This window comes from Leopardus geoffroyi, chromosome D2 (assembly GCF_018350155.1).
Source record: "Leopardus geoffroyi isolate Oge1 chromosome D2, O.geoffroyi_Oge1_pat1.0, whole genome shotgun sequence".
NCBI classification, from domain to species: Eukaryota; Metazoa; Chordata; class Mammalia; order Carnivora; family Felidae; genus Leopardus; species Leopardus geoffroyi.
This window is the reverse complement of record NC_059334.1, coordinates 22,394,569-22,410,238: the sequence shown is the minus strand read 5'-3', so window position 1 is coordinate 22,410,238 and position 15,670 is coordinate 22,394,569. Positions and strand designations below refer to the sequence as shown.

The window sequence follows — 15,670 nt, the reverse complement described above, 5'->3', positions numbered from 1 at the left end:
TCATAGAATTGCCAACATATTTTCTTACTCATACATGTCCTAGGAACCTGATGCGATTTTGTAATGGGGGAGGAGGGAAGGTGCTGAAAAAGTAGATGGGCTTCTGTGATCCATTTTCACCAAATCTATTTCCCGAGGCAGGACTCTATGCTAGAAGGGGTATTGGCATGAAATCAGGCATAACCTGGACACTCATCGTGGAAAACAGATAGTGAGTCTTAACTTATTATCAGATTTCTCTTCCATAGAATGTACAATGTATCTACTGGTATGGAACAGTAGAGATTCTTGGAAAAAAATATAAAGTATGATATACATCTATTACTTTTGTTAACTTAAAATTGCATTTCCTTTTGTTTTCATCTTGAATTACAAAAGCTCACACTGCAAGCATTTTGTTCTCCACATCAAGAGGAAAAAAATATTTAAGATTATTCTATAGCCGAATCTGTCACTATTTTATTTCTCTTCTGATAAATGCATCTTTCCCTTTAGTGTGATAGGTGAGAATCATTTTACTTTCCAGAAATTAAGAAGCATTTAAAAATATTAGAGAACTTCTGATAGGTCTCAAGATGAACTTTTTGTTTATTACTTGAAATATTTTTAAGTCTTTCTGAGATGAACTTCCTTTCTAAAATAAATGCCATGACTTGTTTTTCCCTTGCTTTATTCTTTCCTTTGTAGCTCAGGTAAGGAGCTCAGAGTAAAGCCCTCAGTAATCATGAGTAACTTGTCTAAAGTCAGCATGCATTTCAGAGATGCCAGAGTTTCTCTTTTTAGTGTTCTTTAGGACCTAGGATTTTTGGGTGGAATAAGAAATAATCCAGAGGATTGTCACCTGTTAAAGGACACTGACCTGCCTTCGGTGGTTAAGTAACTAATGCGAAGGTTATGTCCATAGCAAAAGCAAAAAGAAATAAGATGCATGACAAGAAGCTAAACTCAGGCTGTGTTGCTGTTACCACTCTGATTAGCCAGTGCTAGACATATTGACTAATCAGATGACCTATTTTAGCACTGATTTTGTGAATTTTGGCTTTTATGCAGGGGTGGGGATGGTAACGAAACAGACCACCCCCTCCTGTCATTCGCTGTAAAGTTGGGCTCAGTCCAAAGCTCTACATTTGGCTCTGAAGGCAATCCCTTTAGGGTGTGTCTGTACAGAGGGACAAATGTTTCCCAGGTCAGCTAGGGTTTCCAGATGGCAAAAGGTCAAAACTAAAAATAGGGATATAAAATCTTCTACCCTAGCCCATCCCGTTTGGCAGAGGCTGGTTTCAGAAGAGTCTAGAAGCAGCATATCCACTTGCTTAAATCCTCTACAATTGATTACAGAAAGGATGTTTCTCAAGTCAGAACCATTATCCTACTAGGACATGCTAATGACTTAAAATATGAGGGTAATTGCAGTAGGCTGGCCGGATCAGTGGTGCAGCAGCCCCCACTGTCCTCTGTGTTGTTTCCTACCCATCCATATGGCCTGGAAAGATTGTGACTGATAGTTGTCTAGATTTGGATCATTTTGCCAAATGTGAATCCATGAATTCCATTTTTTTCCTCTAAATCTTCTTTTCTACAAAAAAATCATTCTCATTTTTCATTGGCATATCTTATATAGTTGGATTCATGCCCAAGTGAAAATATAATCTTGCATTTCTCTTAAATGACAATAAGGCTGGACAAGGTCCCCTGCACTAGGGGACCTTTCTTTCTCAGGGCGGAAGACTATGAACAACGCTGAGGCACAGTTAATTGCCAGTTTGCCAGAGGAATTTAAATTGCTTGAACCTCTGGTCATCAGAGGTCAGTCAAGACAAGGATCCCAGAATGTCCTGAAAGTGGTAGTAAGCTTGAGTCAAATTCTGAGGATTCACCAGTCACTGTGAGGCACTAGTAGAGATACAAAGACAAATACGACACAGTACCTGCCCTCAACAAATTTGTATTTTAGTAGGAGGAAACAGGTATGCAAAGGAAAGAGTGCCACTATCTCCAGGACTTTGATTGGAGTCAGTTAGGTTGGGGGTAGGTGTAGGTGGGGAAGGAGGAAATGAAACCCTTCGTGAGTGTATAACCCTTGAGCTGAATCTTCAGCTGATAGATGCTGACCCCAAAGACATGGTGGAGAGGAACATCCTTGATAGAATGAGGCAAAATAGAAACATGAGCTGTATCTTATGTGGGAAACCAGTTCAGCTGAAGCATAACGTATAAACTAGAGTTTCATAAAAGAGGCAATCAAAGGGGCTGTGAGGGTAGATTATAGCATCTTGACTACCATGAACACTAAATTTTTCAACTTGTTAGCAACAAGTGACTATTAAAGATATTTTAAAGGTAGAGTAATGCCTCTGAATAGCTATTATTGAATGAAAAGTGGAATAATGGCTCTGAACATGTCCATGGTACCACATTGTTTGTTGTTTCCTAGTTGCGTTTCCTCGCATTGGCAATTTAAATAAAGCAAGTAATTATTGAGCACCTACTAACATTAACTGCCTGCAAGAGAGGACCCTATATTCCTTTTGCAAAACTGGTGGTACTCTGCATTAAACTGTCTGTAGTATGTTTTCCCAATTTAGGGATGCGGGAGACATTAGGGCAGTACATTAACGGCACAGCTTGATTTATCAGTTTGCTTCTGTGATTATGAATTTTTAAACCGTCGAAGAAAATCACTAGAAAGGGAAGCATACTATTTGAAAGTGCACTGCACACATTTTTATCTTGTTACTGGGCATGTGACCAAGTGATTCGTGTTGACAGAATGGTTATACGCCACTGCACATCGCTGCCAAAAAGAACCAGATGGACATAGCGACAACTCTGCTGGAATATGGTGCTGATGCAAATGCAGTTACCCGGCAAGGAATTGCTTCTGTCCATCTTGCAGCTCAGGAAGGACATGTGGACATGGTGTCCCTGCTCCTCAGCAGAAATGCTAATGTGAACCTGAGCAATAAGGTAACCTTTCTTTTTCCCTGCAAAGCGTATAACGAACCCTTACCTCTCAGAGAGGTCACTAAGAAGCATGCACTAAGAAGCATGAAGAATCCAGGTCAAATAGAATATATAAAGTGTAACGTTGCACAAAGATGTTTACCAAAATATTGTTTATTATAGTAAAGACTTTGAGAAAAATTGTTTAAACAGTAAGAGAATGGTAAATCAATACTTGTCAAGTCATACAATTGAATAACATATAGTCATAAAAATGAAGTCCACAAAGTTTTTCTTAATAATATGAAGGTTTGCTATAATGCTAATTCAAAGTACCACATTACCTTGCCAGAACTTAGCAAAATAGTAAGTTGTAAATTGTAGCCTGTTGATTCTGTCTGCAAATATTTTGGGGGTAACTACTCATTGCCTCTCCCAGTTTTAAGTCCTACTTAAAAAAATAAATATTGGAAAGAGTGCTGCCTTCATGGAGTCCATTTTAATAACAGAAGTTTAGAGTAGCTATTTTATTCAATAGGTTGGAAAGGTTGTTAGTCTTTCTATGTAAATTGGCAGTTTCAAGGAACGTGTGAAGTCCCTGTTCCCTAGTTTTTTCAAATTCCCGTCCTCATATTTGGCAGCCCCATTATTAGTGAAGAATTTTATGAAGCAAAGTCTAGCCCACAATTGGCCAGAGACATGTTAATGAAGTTAGACCTCTCATTGCATGTATCAGAGAATTTGGGTTTGCTAAACTATTTATTAATACCTTAAGTCTGAGGTCTGCTCAAAGCACAGGACAGATGTTTCTAAGTCTTCCCTTCATATAACACAAAAGCCTGCTACAGTGCTCCCAAGTTCTTGACAATCCAAACTCCCTGGCTTTTTCTCTACCAGTTGGTGATGGCATGGCCATAGCTCAGATTTTGGAGTGGAGTTTCAAGACAGCAATAGTTTTATGGGGACAAATGACAAGTAATTTTATTTGTTTTTCATATACGTGGACTGTATTTTGGAATCATGGAGGTTTTGAATCCCCTGGGTGTGAATCCTAAGCCTGACTCTTCCTTGATGTGTGACTTGATTGAACAAGCTATATGACCTGATGAGCCTCAATTTTGCCCTCTAGTAAATGAAGACAACAATATTTACTTCACAGAAATGTCATAAAGATTAACTGAGGTAACATTCAGCACCTTCTCCTTAAGGAAGAAAATAAGAGTTGTCTTAATTGTGGACTTCTTATAATTTAGGGAAAATGTTATTCTGCACTAACCTGAATTCCCGAGGTTGTAATTTAACAAATTCTATAGACCAAAAGACATACATAAGAGAACAGGGAAATATTTTTTATTTCAGTTTTAATATCTTGAAAATATTTTGTGATTATTATAGAACAAAATATTTTTCATATTTTTCTGGTGTAACAATTTGATTTTCTCTTATCTTTTATTTTAAACATTCCTTTTATCTGTGCATGTCTCTGTATTAATAGGAATCACAGAGCAATTTCAAACAGCCATTATAAACAGGATGGTTTTTGAATTTCAAGCGTTCAGATAGAGACCAAGCTTACAATAATTTGCTGCAAAATTCAACTTGTCTTAAAGACAAGGTAGAAGACCTGGTCTTCTCAAATTGAAGTACATTCTGGCATCCATTAGAGTCTATTTGAAGGGCACAGAATACTGTATCTCACTAATTCTCTCAAAGGCAATATAGACCTTAACAACTGGTTAATAGGTAAATGTTTTCAGGAGATTTGATACCAAAGTATACTTTGACTTCTTTTTCCTTAAAATCCTCCAGTCAAACAAATAAATAAATAAATAAAATCCTCCAGTCAACTAGTTGCAATACATATCCAGCCTTGCATTCGCCTTAAAATCACAGACATTTTTTAGGCTGAAAATACTTCAGAATTTCCCAGTGTTTGCTTTGATAGACTGGAAATTAGCAAGGAAATTCTGAGGACCAAAATTGTCAGCCATCCTCCAGGGAAAAAACCCTACATGAGCAGAGATACTTCCAGAGAAATTTTGAAAAGCAGATCAGCTGGCTTCCCATGAGCACATTAAAGTTAAGGAACTTTCAAGAACTTCACAGTACCAAGGAATGATCTAATATGAAGGCATTTGTAAATCTTTGCTTCCTTTCTCAGTTGCCATGTTCCATATAAAGTGTGAAGTAAGCCCTGATGTGAAAACAGAAAATGAGCAAACGTGTTATTCAATAAGGAAACTCTGACCATTTTCTGTCAGTTTTTCCTAAACTGCCAATTTTAAACATCATTTATTGTCTCTCCCTCCCTGTCCTACCTCCCCACTTAACACTAGATTTTATTTCCTTGTTAAAAAATAGATATTAAAAAGAAAGATTTAGCTTTTGTGAAAATTGATATTGAACTAAATAGTTTATTGCTTTCACTTATTTCTTTTCTGACTAGTAATCAGTGGTTCCCAGTAGCTTCAAGGAAAAGAGACCATGACTAGCTACTAGTGAAGTTAGCTAGTGTTTGATTTCAGTTTCGCTTTTGATGTTCCTGCTTTCCCACATGGATTTTGTAGACCACAAGTAGCTCTATTCCTTTGTACCACTAATCGAATATTAAGCAGGGCTGTTGATATTCTGAGTTAGTGGTGTTCTCTTGTTCCAAATAACCGCCACTTTTTAAAATAAGCAATGGTTGAAACCTTATAAAAGATTAACAGGTAACCTCTGAATTCAAATGGGACTGTTGTAACCACCACATTATTTTTTAAAAATCTTTTTAATGACGGGGTATCTGGGTGGCTCAGTCGGTTAGGTGTCCGACTTGGATCTCACGGTTCATGGGTTCGAGCCCTGCATCAGGCTCTGTGCTGACAGCTCAGAGCTTGGAGCCTGCTTTGGATCCTGTGTCTCCCTTGTTCTCTCTGGCCCTCCCCTGCTTGTGCGTGCTCTCCCTCTCTCTCAAAATTAAATAAACTTTTAAAAAAATAACAAAATAAAATCTTTTAAATGAAAATCATGAACATAAAAATAAGTTTCTTTTTAGCATATTTTATCTAAAGACGTTTGCTTTTATCTTCTGATTTAATCATCCAGTGGATGATTCAGTGCTAGACGCTAGACACTGGTTATAAAAAGATTAAGGATACAGTATTTGCCTCAACAAGGTCACAGTGGTTTGAGGAAGACAGACAAGGAAACAGAATTTATTTATTTTTTTTAATTTTTTTAACGTTTATTTATTTTTGAGACAGAGAGAGACAGAGAATGAATGGGGGAGAGGCAGAGAGAGAGAGGGAGACACAGAATCGGAAGCAGGCTCCAGGCTCTGAGCCATCAGCCCAGAGCCCGACATGGGGCTTGAACTCACGGACTGTGAGATCGTGACCTGAGCTGAAGTCGGACGCTTAACCGACTGAGCCACCCAGGCGCCCCAAGGAAACAGAATTTAAATGCAGGATTATGATGCTCTTAATAGAGGTGAGCACATAGAAGGTGTGCACATAAATGTAACAATGAGGCCCTTTGTGAGACAAGGACAGACAGTGAAGTCCAGGAAGGCTGTGAGTGACTCCATGGCACAGGTAGAGTGGGTAACCCAGGAGGCAGCATGAACACAGGGGAACACAAGAAAGTAAGGCACATGCCACAATACCTTTCCCAAACTTTGCTGAGAAACACTCAGTAAAGTATCTTCAAAAGTCTTGAAAAGTCTCAAACTTAGAATAGGTAACCTCTGCAAAATACTATGGCTGAAAATATTTGTTTCCTCTAAAGTAGAACATGGAGGGGGTGGGGGGATGGGTGAAACAGGGATTAAGGAGGGCACTTGTTGTGATGAGCACTGGCTGATGTATGGAAGTGTTGAATCACTATATTGTATACATGAAACTCATAGAACACTGTATGTGTACTAACTGGAATTAAAAATAAGAAAGAAAGAAAGAAAAGAAAGAAAGAAAGAAAGAAAGAAAGAAAGAAAGAAAGAAAGAAAGAAAGAAAAGAAAGAAAGAAAGAAAGAAAGAAAGAAAGAAAGAAAGAAGGAAAGAAAGAAAGAAAGAAAGAAAGAAAGAAAGAAAGAAAGGGAAAGAAAGAAGGAAGGAAGGAAGGAAAGAAAGAAAGAAAGAACGAAAGAAAGAAAGAAAGAAAGAAAGAAAGAAAGAAAGAAAGAAAGAAAAAGAAAGAAAGGGAAAGAAAGAAGGAAGGAAGGAAAGAAAGAAAGAAAGAAAGAAAGAAAGAAAGAAAGAAAGAACGAACGAACATGGAACATTGTTCTAAGATTATGTCAGTGTTGGGTGGTGCCAGTCTTGGCCCCAGCTTATTTTTCTTGGACTTCAGCTGAGTGCATTGGTCCTCCTTTTCATATTTCCTCTCTTTTCAGTTTAAGTGGGCTTCCTCCCCAATTCTGTAAATAGTTAAAAAGCCGAGAGCAATTGAGTCTTCCTGAATCCTATAATCTGTTTGATGGGACAGCAACCCCTGAATAAGTCATGTACGGCATCTAGAGGGCTCTGTGCCCTCCCTGGTGTTGTCCCTGATTCACTCCTCTCCTCTGACAAATGCCATGGCCGAGGCTCCCATTGCACAGATGCTAGAGGAAGAGAAGGAAGGCCTCCAGGACTCAGATACTAACCTCCATGCTCGTACTGGGGGAAAGAAAACAATCTGCAAGCACTCACACCAAGTTACTCTTTCCTAAATATTATTCATGAAAAGACACTTTACAACTACAGAGGATTTTTAAACTTGTGTACAGTCTTGGTGATTTTTTCTTGGCCATTAGAACAACCAGGTAGCCTGCACGTTCTGTTGTAGACTCAGTTTCAAATGTTCAGTCTCATTAAACACATACACCATTCAAATGACCTGGAAATTCTCATGGTACAGCATTCATTTTGCATTTCGAGGCCATCTTTCCTACCCAGAAACAACATACAGAACATATTTATCAGCTGTGGGTATTAATATTTGGTGAAGAAAATATTATCATCATATGTCAATACTTAATTTTATAACTAACTTTTCTTTTAATTCTGCTAAAGCTAGTGCCAATGGCCATGTGTTGAAATTCCTGCATAATTTTGCAAAAAAATTCTCTAGGTGTCTTTTTGGTAAATATTTATTTACTTATTTTTGAGTTTAGTTGACATACAATCTCACATTAGTTTCAGATGTACAACTTAGTGATTTGACAAGTTTATACATCATGCTGTGCTCGCTACAAGTTTAGCTACCATCTCTGTCCTGTCACAACACTATTATAATATTATTCACTGTATTCCATATGCTGTGCCTTTTATTCCCATGACTTATTCATTTCATAACTGGAAGCCTGTGTCTCCCACTCCCCTTCACCCATTTTGCACAATCTCTCACTCCCCCTTCCCTGTGGCAACCATCAGTTTGTTTTCTGTTTTAACAGACCTGATTCTGCTTTTGTTTACTCATTTAAAATTAACAACAACAAAACATTTTTGTTAATTCATTTAAAATTTTTTTTCTTTGTGGAAGTATTTTAAGGCAAATCCCAGACATTATATCATTTTATATCTTTTTTTTAAAGCCTCTAGTTTTCACAAGTGAACACTGGAGTATGTAGTAGGAAAATGGTATAATGTCTGGGATTTGCCTTAAAATACGTCCACAAAGAAAAGAATGAACAGGAAGTAGGGCTGGATGAAGCAAATGTAGGAAAACCTTGATAAACCATAGAGTCTGTGGTGAGTCCACAAGGTTCAATCCATTCCCTCCACTTCTGAGAATGTTTGAAATTTTCATGAAGCCTGCAGATAACAGTGTTGCCACGGTGCTAATATATAAACATATTTTGTAGATTTTTTTAACGTAAGAATTCTAGGCTTGGGCACCTGGGTGGCTCAGTCTGTTGAGCATCCGACTTCGGTTCAAGTCATGATCTCACAGTTCGTGAGTTCAAGCCCCACATTGGGCTCTGTGCTGACAGCTCAGAGCCTGCTCGAATCCTCTGCCTCCTTCTCTCTCTCTCTGCCCCTCCTCCACTCATGTTCTTCCTCTCAAACATTTAAAAAAATTTTTTTTAATTTAAGAATTCAAGGCTTAGTCTCCTACAATTCATAAATTGTTGCTCATACATGCCATGTGTGCTATATTACCTTCTCTAAAATGACTGTACTTTGAATCTTTTGCAGAATGGCCTGACCCCACTCCATTTGGCTGCTCAAGAAGACAGAGTGAATGTGGCTGAAGTCCTCGTAAACCAAGGGGCAAATGTGGATGCCCAGACAAAGGTATACAAAAAAGAATGTGTCGTTTGGTGACTCCTATATGGAAACAAGTACAATTTGATGGGGGGAGAACAAATTTTCCATCATATCTTTTATACATAGCATGTCAAACATAAATCTGTGCAAAGGAGACCAAAACCTCTGGTTATAGTGTCCCAGATGCTTTATGTCTTTAATGGCCTGGGCACTTTATCCCAGCTGCCTATAGATATCCACCCATGTTAACAGTATTTATCCTTGTGATAACAAATCGGTCCTCCAAGGACAGAGTGTAAAATCTTGGACCTTTTTTAGCTTTTGTGACTGACTTTAAAAACGCATCCAGAAAAATTTATCAGTAATTTGTGACCATTAACTTTGTTCAGACATAGTCTATTAAAAAAAGGATAAAATAAGTTTTATTCAGTTATTCCTCACTTGCTAAAATCTTTATGGTATGTGTGGTCACTAGCATCTCCCTCTCTCCCTCTCTCTCTCTCTTTCTCTCAAATAGCTCTCTTCAGAAAGAAAACAATACTGATTAATATCTTATAATTACACAATTTCAAACTCAGATAAGAAAAATGGATGTTTTGTGTCATCAGACATAGGACTTCACATTAACCCCATTTCTCTGAGCATTTATTTTGCACTTAATTTTGCTACCTCTTCATGGCAAACTTGTTTTATCTACTCTAAAATATAACTCTTGTTTCTTTCCATATATCATATTTTTGACACAAAAATAAATGCTTATTAAATATTGTGAATACAAGGGCACCTGGGTGGCTCAGTTGGTTGAGCATCTGATCTTGATTCTCTCTCTCTCTCTCTTTCTTTTCCTCTGCCTCTCTTCCTCACCCTCTCTCTCAAATTAAAAACATAAAATAAATAAATAAATAAAGTTGTATCAAGCCTTTCACTGGGCTCTGTGCTATGCATGAAGCCTGCTTAGTATTCTCTCTCCCTCTCTCTCTGCCCCTTTCTCTGCTCTTGAACACATGCTGTCTCTCTCTCTCTCTCTCTCTCTCTCTCTAAAAATGAAAAATTGTGAATACAAACACTTTGTATATAATATGTATAGATTCTGAGGTGTATATATAAATACTGAAGATACTAATATAGAAGTATCACCAGGAATTAGCCAAGTCAAAAGATATTCAGGGGCACCTGGGTGGCTCAGTTGGTTGACCGCCTGACTCTTGATTTCAGCTCAAGTCATGATCCCAGGGTCATGGGATCAAGCCCCCCATTGGTCTCTGCACTAAGCATGGAGCCTACTTAAGATTCTCTCCTCTCTCTCTCTCTCTCTGTCTCTCTCTCTCTCTCTCTCTCTCTCTTCCTCTGCCTCTCTTCCTCACCCTCTCTATAAAATTAAAAACATAAAAAATAAAGTGGCATTCAGACATCAAAATCAGACTGGATTTGCCAGACAAGCACAGAGGGAACAGCCCTGAGTAGACTACACCCTTTGGACATTGTTCGGCTGTCTGTGGCAGTGGCTGCTCCACCCATACTGTGTTCTATTAAAAAGAAGCTGCCTGAAAGAGATCTGACCAGGCAAGATCCTGTCTGTGCTTTAAAGTTTGTGTTAAAGCAGTAAAGCAAGTATCATTGTCCCTGGTCAGGACGGCCCGAGGTGGAACTGGGAAGTAGGCAAACTCCCCTCTACCTCCCTTTCTGGAATTTCTGTGGCCTTGAGGTCTCCACGACCTCACTTGGTAGCCAGCTTGCTCAGCAATCCCTTCACTCTATTTCCCTTCCTTTCTAAAAATTCTCATGATCCTCAGCCTTGAGTTCTTTCCTAGGTAGCTAAGTATTTAACAGAGAAACCATTAAAGGCACTGGCAGCAGCTGGATGGTTTCTTGCTACTCTCCATTCGAAAAATAAAAGCATTTTTAATTCTAAAAAAAGAATCAGACTGAGTTTAGCTTACCATCTTTATTTTACTTATGGTAAATATATTCATCTTGTGTTGTTTTATTTACACACACAAACACAGACTTAAACACGTTTTTTGGTTACCTCTCTCTTTACAGAGTAAAGATTCCAGGAAGCACAGGCAGGATTAAGTTTCTCCACATGTTTTTGCCCCTGCACATCCAAAGCATATACTATAATTCAGTCAGGAAGTGTGGCAATGATTCTCCGGCGCAGGTGGGGAGGCAGGACATGGTGCCATGAGTCTTCTTGCACACGTGGCCCCTGGGCTTAAGGTTCTTAGGCCTCTACCAGGGTTTCCTCCTAACCCAGCCCACCTTAGGTCATGATCATTTTTGTACTTGGTATAATATTTATGAAGCATGTTCCCTTTCCTGCCCTTTACAAGTGATGCACTTTGAAAAGCACCTCTCGTGGCGCCTGGGTGGCTCAGTCGGTTAAGCGTCCGACTTCGGCTCAGGTCATGATCTCGCGGTCTGTGAGTTCGAGCCCTGCGTCGGGCTCTGTGCTGACAGCTCAGAGCCTGGAGCCTGTTTCAGATTCTGTGTCTCCCTCTCTCTCTGGCCCTCCCCCGTTCATGCTCTGTCTCTCTCTGTCTCAAAAATAAATAAACGTTAAAAAAAAAAGTTGAAAATCACCTCTCTGCCTCCTACAAATTCTTTTCCCTTTCTTTTTCTTCTCAGCAAAGATCGTAGCACCAAGAAAGCCCTGAGGCTGTGATCATCCTGTAGCTGAATAGAGCAGAAGTGCAGAGAGATAGGTTGTTGGGATTTGCCTTCTGATCTTGTGAATAAGTTTATTCTATGAATGTCCAAATTCTTATTGGTGAAGATGATGTCTCTAAGCAGCCTACAGTTGGAAAGTATAGTACCGTCAGATTCAGGCTTAAATTTTAAAAATGATAATCATGAAAACATGGAGAACACTTCTCTCTTGTGGGAAAAATATCTGAAAATCCTGGTAACAGCTTTTGCAGCCTTCCCACTGGGCTTGCTGACCTTCTCCACGTCCAGCTCTGTATTTGAAGTTCACCAAATCAGTTCAGACTAAATTGTGCTGCTGGGCACAGGGTTTAATATTTAGTGCTGTTCAGATGAAATAAAGCTATTCCTTTCACTTTTTAAAAGAATAATCTCCTGAAGCATTTTATTTAGACCATCCAAATGCACTGATTCTCAGGGGTACTAACTAGCGAATTAATAGTTAAATTATATTTCTTTAAATGTGTGTAAAATAATGAAAAAATTTATTTGATGCTCATTTCACATTCATTTTTTTGAGCTCTTACTACTTGCCAAGTTCTCAACAGGGTGATATATTCCTTGATCTCTTTATAGTCTAGAAAAGAAGACATATGATAATAAAAATAATAATAAAATAATATAGTAATAATATAATATAACAATGTATAATTATATATAATAATATAATAAAATGTATTACCCACCTTCTCTGTGTCAGGTATTAATTTCTTTCCTTTATTAATTAGTTTAATCCATACAACTACCCTAGGAGGTGGGTGAAATTAGTATCCCTGTCCCTCAGAGGAAACTGAGGTACAGACAAGTAATTACTTATACAAGGTCACATAGGTAATTAGTACAAAGCCTGAATTTGACCCCATATATAAATTAGTAATTTTAGAACTATTGGAATTAACTGAATTATTCCCCACAAAGGTTGGGAATGTAGGAGGGAGCTATAACTGGTTCAGTATCACAGAAACATGAGAAAAAATTGGGGGCATGTCCCAAGATACTGCTAGAAGATTAAGATTTCAGAGGGCCTGGGTGGCTCAGTTGGTTAAGCATGTGACTTTGGCTCAGGTCATGATCTTGTGGTTTGTGAGTTTAAGCCCTGCGTCAGGCTCTGTGCTGACAATGCAGAGCCTGAAGCCTGCTTCAGATTCTGTGTCTGTCTCTCTGCCCCTCCCCAGTCCATGCTCTCTCTTTCTCCCTCTCTCACATACACACACACTCTCTCTCTATTTTTCTGTCAAAAATAATAAATAATAAAATTAAGTTTTAAATAATAAAAAAAAATATTTTCAAAGATTTCAGAGGGCCTTAATGTGCCGGGAAAAGTAAGTTCAGCTTTTTATCCTGTTTGCACTGGGAAGCCATGGAAGGTTTTAAACAGAAGAGTGGTAAGATCAGACATCGGGTTTAGAAAAAGCCTAAGAGATAATGCAAAAACTAAGTAGGTCAAAGGAGTTTGGAGGAGGGGCATTTGAAGGCTGTTACTAAGGTCTAGATGGAGAATAAAGAAGACATCTGCTTAGGGGCAGATGGGAAATTGATGAACAAGGGAGAAATTTAAGAAATACTTAAAGAAATATTGGGGTGCCTGGATGGCTCAGTCAGTTGAGTGTCCAACTCTTGATTTCGGCTCAGGTCATGATCCCAGGGTCATGGGATCAAGCTCCGCATCAGGCTCTGTGTTAAGTGTAGAACCTGCTTAGGATTCTCTTTCTCTCCTTCGGTCCCTCTCCCCTGTGCTCTCTCTCTTTCTCTCTCTCTCTGTCTCTCACTGAGAATGTGGTGGAAATCAAAGAACAAATCCTGGGATCAATGATGTTTTAAAAAAGCTCTTTGTGAAGATATCTTACAGTCTTCCATGGGTCTTCATCTGCCATATTATCAAGTACTCCTTAGTATAACATGTGACGATAGTCTTTCATACACATACAATAATCAACACATAAAAATTGAAAAAAAAAATTCTACCTGAAATAAAATCAAGGAGTAGTCATAGCTGTGAATGGGTGTGTTCACTGAGGAAGACTATGCCAAGAGTAAGGAAGGCTAAGGATGGACTCGTAGATAGAGAACCACAGATTTTAGGAGGTTGGGAGTGAAGTGTGGCTTTCTTACTCCTCTCTCCCAAACCCCGTTTGAGCAGATGCACCTAACTCAGTAAAGTAAGGTGCTACGGCACCATGGATCAAAAACGCCAGAATCTCCATCTGCACCTGTTTGCTCTTCTTATACAAATGCAACCTCTTGGTATTGCCTAAAGGAGAAGGCTTAACTCCCACTTATAATGATGGTATAAGTAGGCAACAGTGGAAAAAGAGGCAGAGACTGCTCAGTTAGCTGAACTGTGATTATTTCTTAGCTATTCCAGACAGAATAGTCGGTCTTTCCAAAATTGATTGCTGCTAGTTGGAAAGTATTTCTCAAATCACATCCCTCTGAGCATATTTATGCAAGGTACCATTTAATGTGGGCATTTTATGACTCTCAATGAATGGAAAAGCCCCAATTTGGTTTCTCTAAATGCAAAATAAATCTTCTTGATGATGCACGTGTATTTTTAATAAAATACTTAAATGCTTGTGGAGCACTGAGAATACCAGTGTCTTAGAGTATAACAAACAGGGAAGAGATTGGGAGGAATGAGCTCAGAGATTTAATGCATAGGTGGTGTAGAGGAGGGACCAGATCAGACAGGCCCTAATAGCCCATCACAATGACTTAGGGTTTTACTAGGAATGAGATGAGAAGCTATGATGTTGAGTAGAAATTGTACATTAAATTACTTAAAATCAGGGCTTCTGGGTGGCTCAGTAAGCTAAGCATCCAACTCTTGATTTTGGCTCAGGTCATGATCTCACCGTTCATGAGATTGAGCCTCACGCCTCTCCCTCCCTCTCTCTGCCCCTCCCCTGCTCATGCTCATGCCCTCTCTCTCTCTCTCTCCCCCTCCCCTTCTCCTTCTCCCTCTCTCCCTCTCTCTCTCAAGATAAATAAATAAATAAATAAAATACTTAAAGTGATTCAATTTCTTTAAAAAATCTAATTAATAGATGTAGTACAATAGCCATTGGAAACTGCTGCATTATTGCTTAGGCACATTGACTCAAAACATGAAAAGTTTCTTAATATTTAGATTTTTAAAAAATTTTCTATATGTTTTTTTAGCTTGGGATTAATCCTCTACCACTAAAGTTGGGAGTAATGTTACTTCAGTTAAGCTAATTGTACTGAGAACTGATTAGAGAAAAGTATTTCCATGCCTCCTACACTAAGCACCATTCTGATTTCTAATGCAGTATCCTGAGCTCCTCAGCATCAAGAAAGAAGTCTGTAGGGTGCCTGGATGGCTCAGTCAGTTAAGCATCTGACTCTTGATTTCGGTTCAGGTCATGATCTCACAGTTTGTGAGTTCAAGCCCCACATCGGGCTCTGTGCTGACAGCATGGAGCCTGCTTGGGATTTTCTGTCTTTCTTTCTCTCTCTCTCTCTCTCTCTCTCTCTCTCTCTCAAAAATAAATAAACAAGAAAGAAAGAAAGAAAGAAAGAAAGAAAGAAAGAAAGAAAGAAAAAGAAAGAAAGAAAGAAAGAAAGAAAGAAAGAAAGAAAGAAAGAAAGAAAGAAAGAAAGACAAAGGAAAGAAAGAGGAAAGAAAGAAAGAGAAAGGTGCCTGTAAAGTAGGCAAGTCAGTTCTGGTCACCAAAACAGGATCTTCTTCATCATGCATGGAGCAGCTTTGGGGTTTCCATATGACTCCCATACAAGTGGTTACGCTGAGCTTTATCAGTGGGAGTCCA

At 38.7% G+C, this 15,670-nt stretch overlaps 1 protein-coding gene across 37 annotated transcripts in view; it reads left to right on the top strand.

Annotated features, from left to right (window-relative positions):
• ANK3 (ankyrin 3) overlaps positions 1-15,670 on the top strand; it is a 687,904-nt gene that overhangs the window by 540,484 nt on the left and 131,750 nt on the right. For 36 of the 37 annotated variants that reach the window (XM_045437484.1, XM_045437490.1, XM_045437496.1 and 33 more), the window contains 2 exons: positions 2,770-2,967; positions 9,102-9,200. In XM_045437484.1, the coding sequence (XP_045293440.1) occupies positions 2,770-2,967; positions 9,102-9,200 (297 nt within the window). The remainder of the gene's footprint in view (positions 1-2,769; positions 2,968-9,101; positions 9,201-15,670) is intronic. The other variant, XM_045437505.1, reaches the window with a different exon arrangement.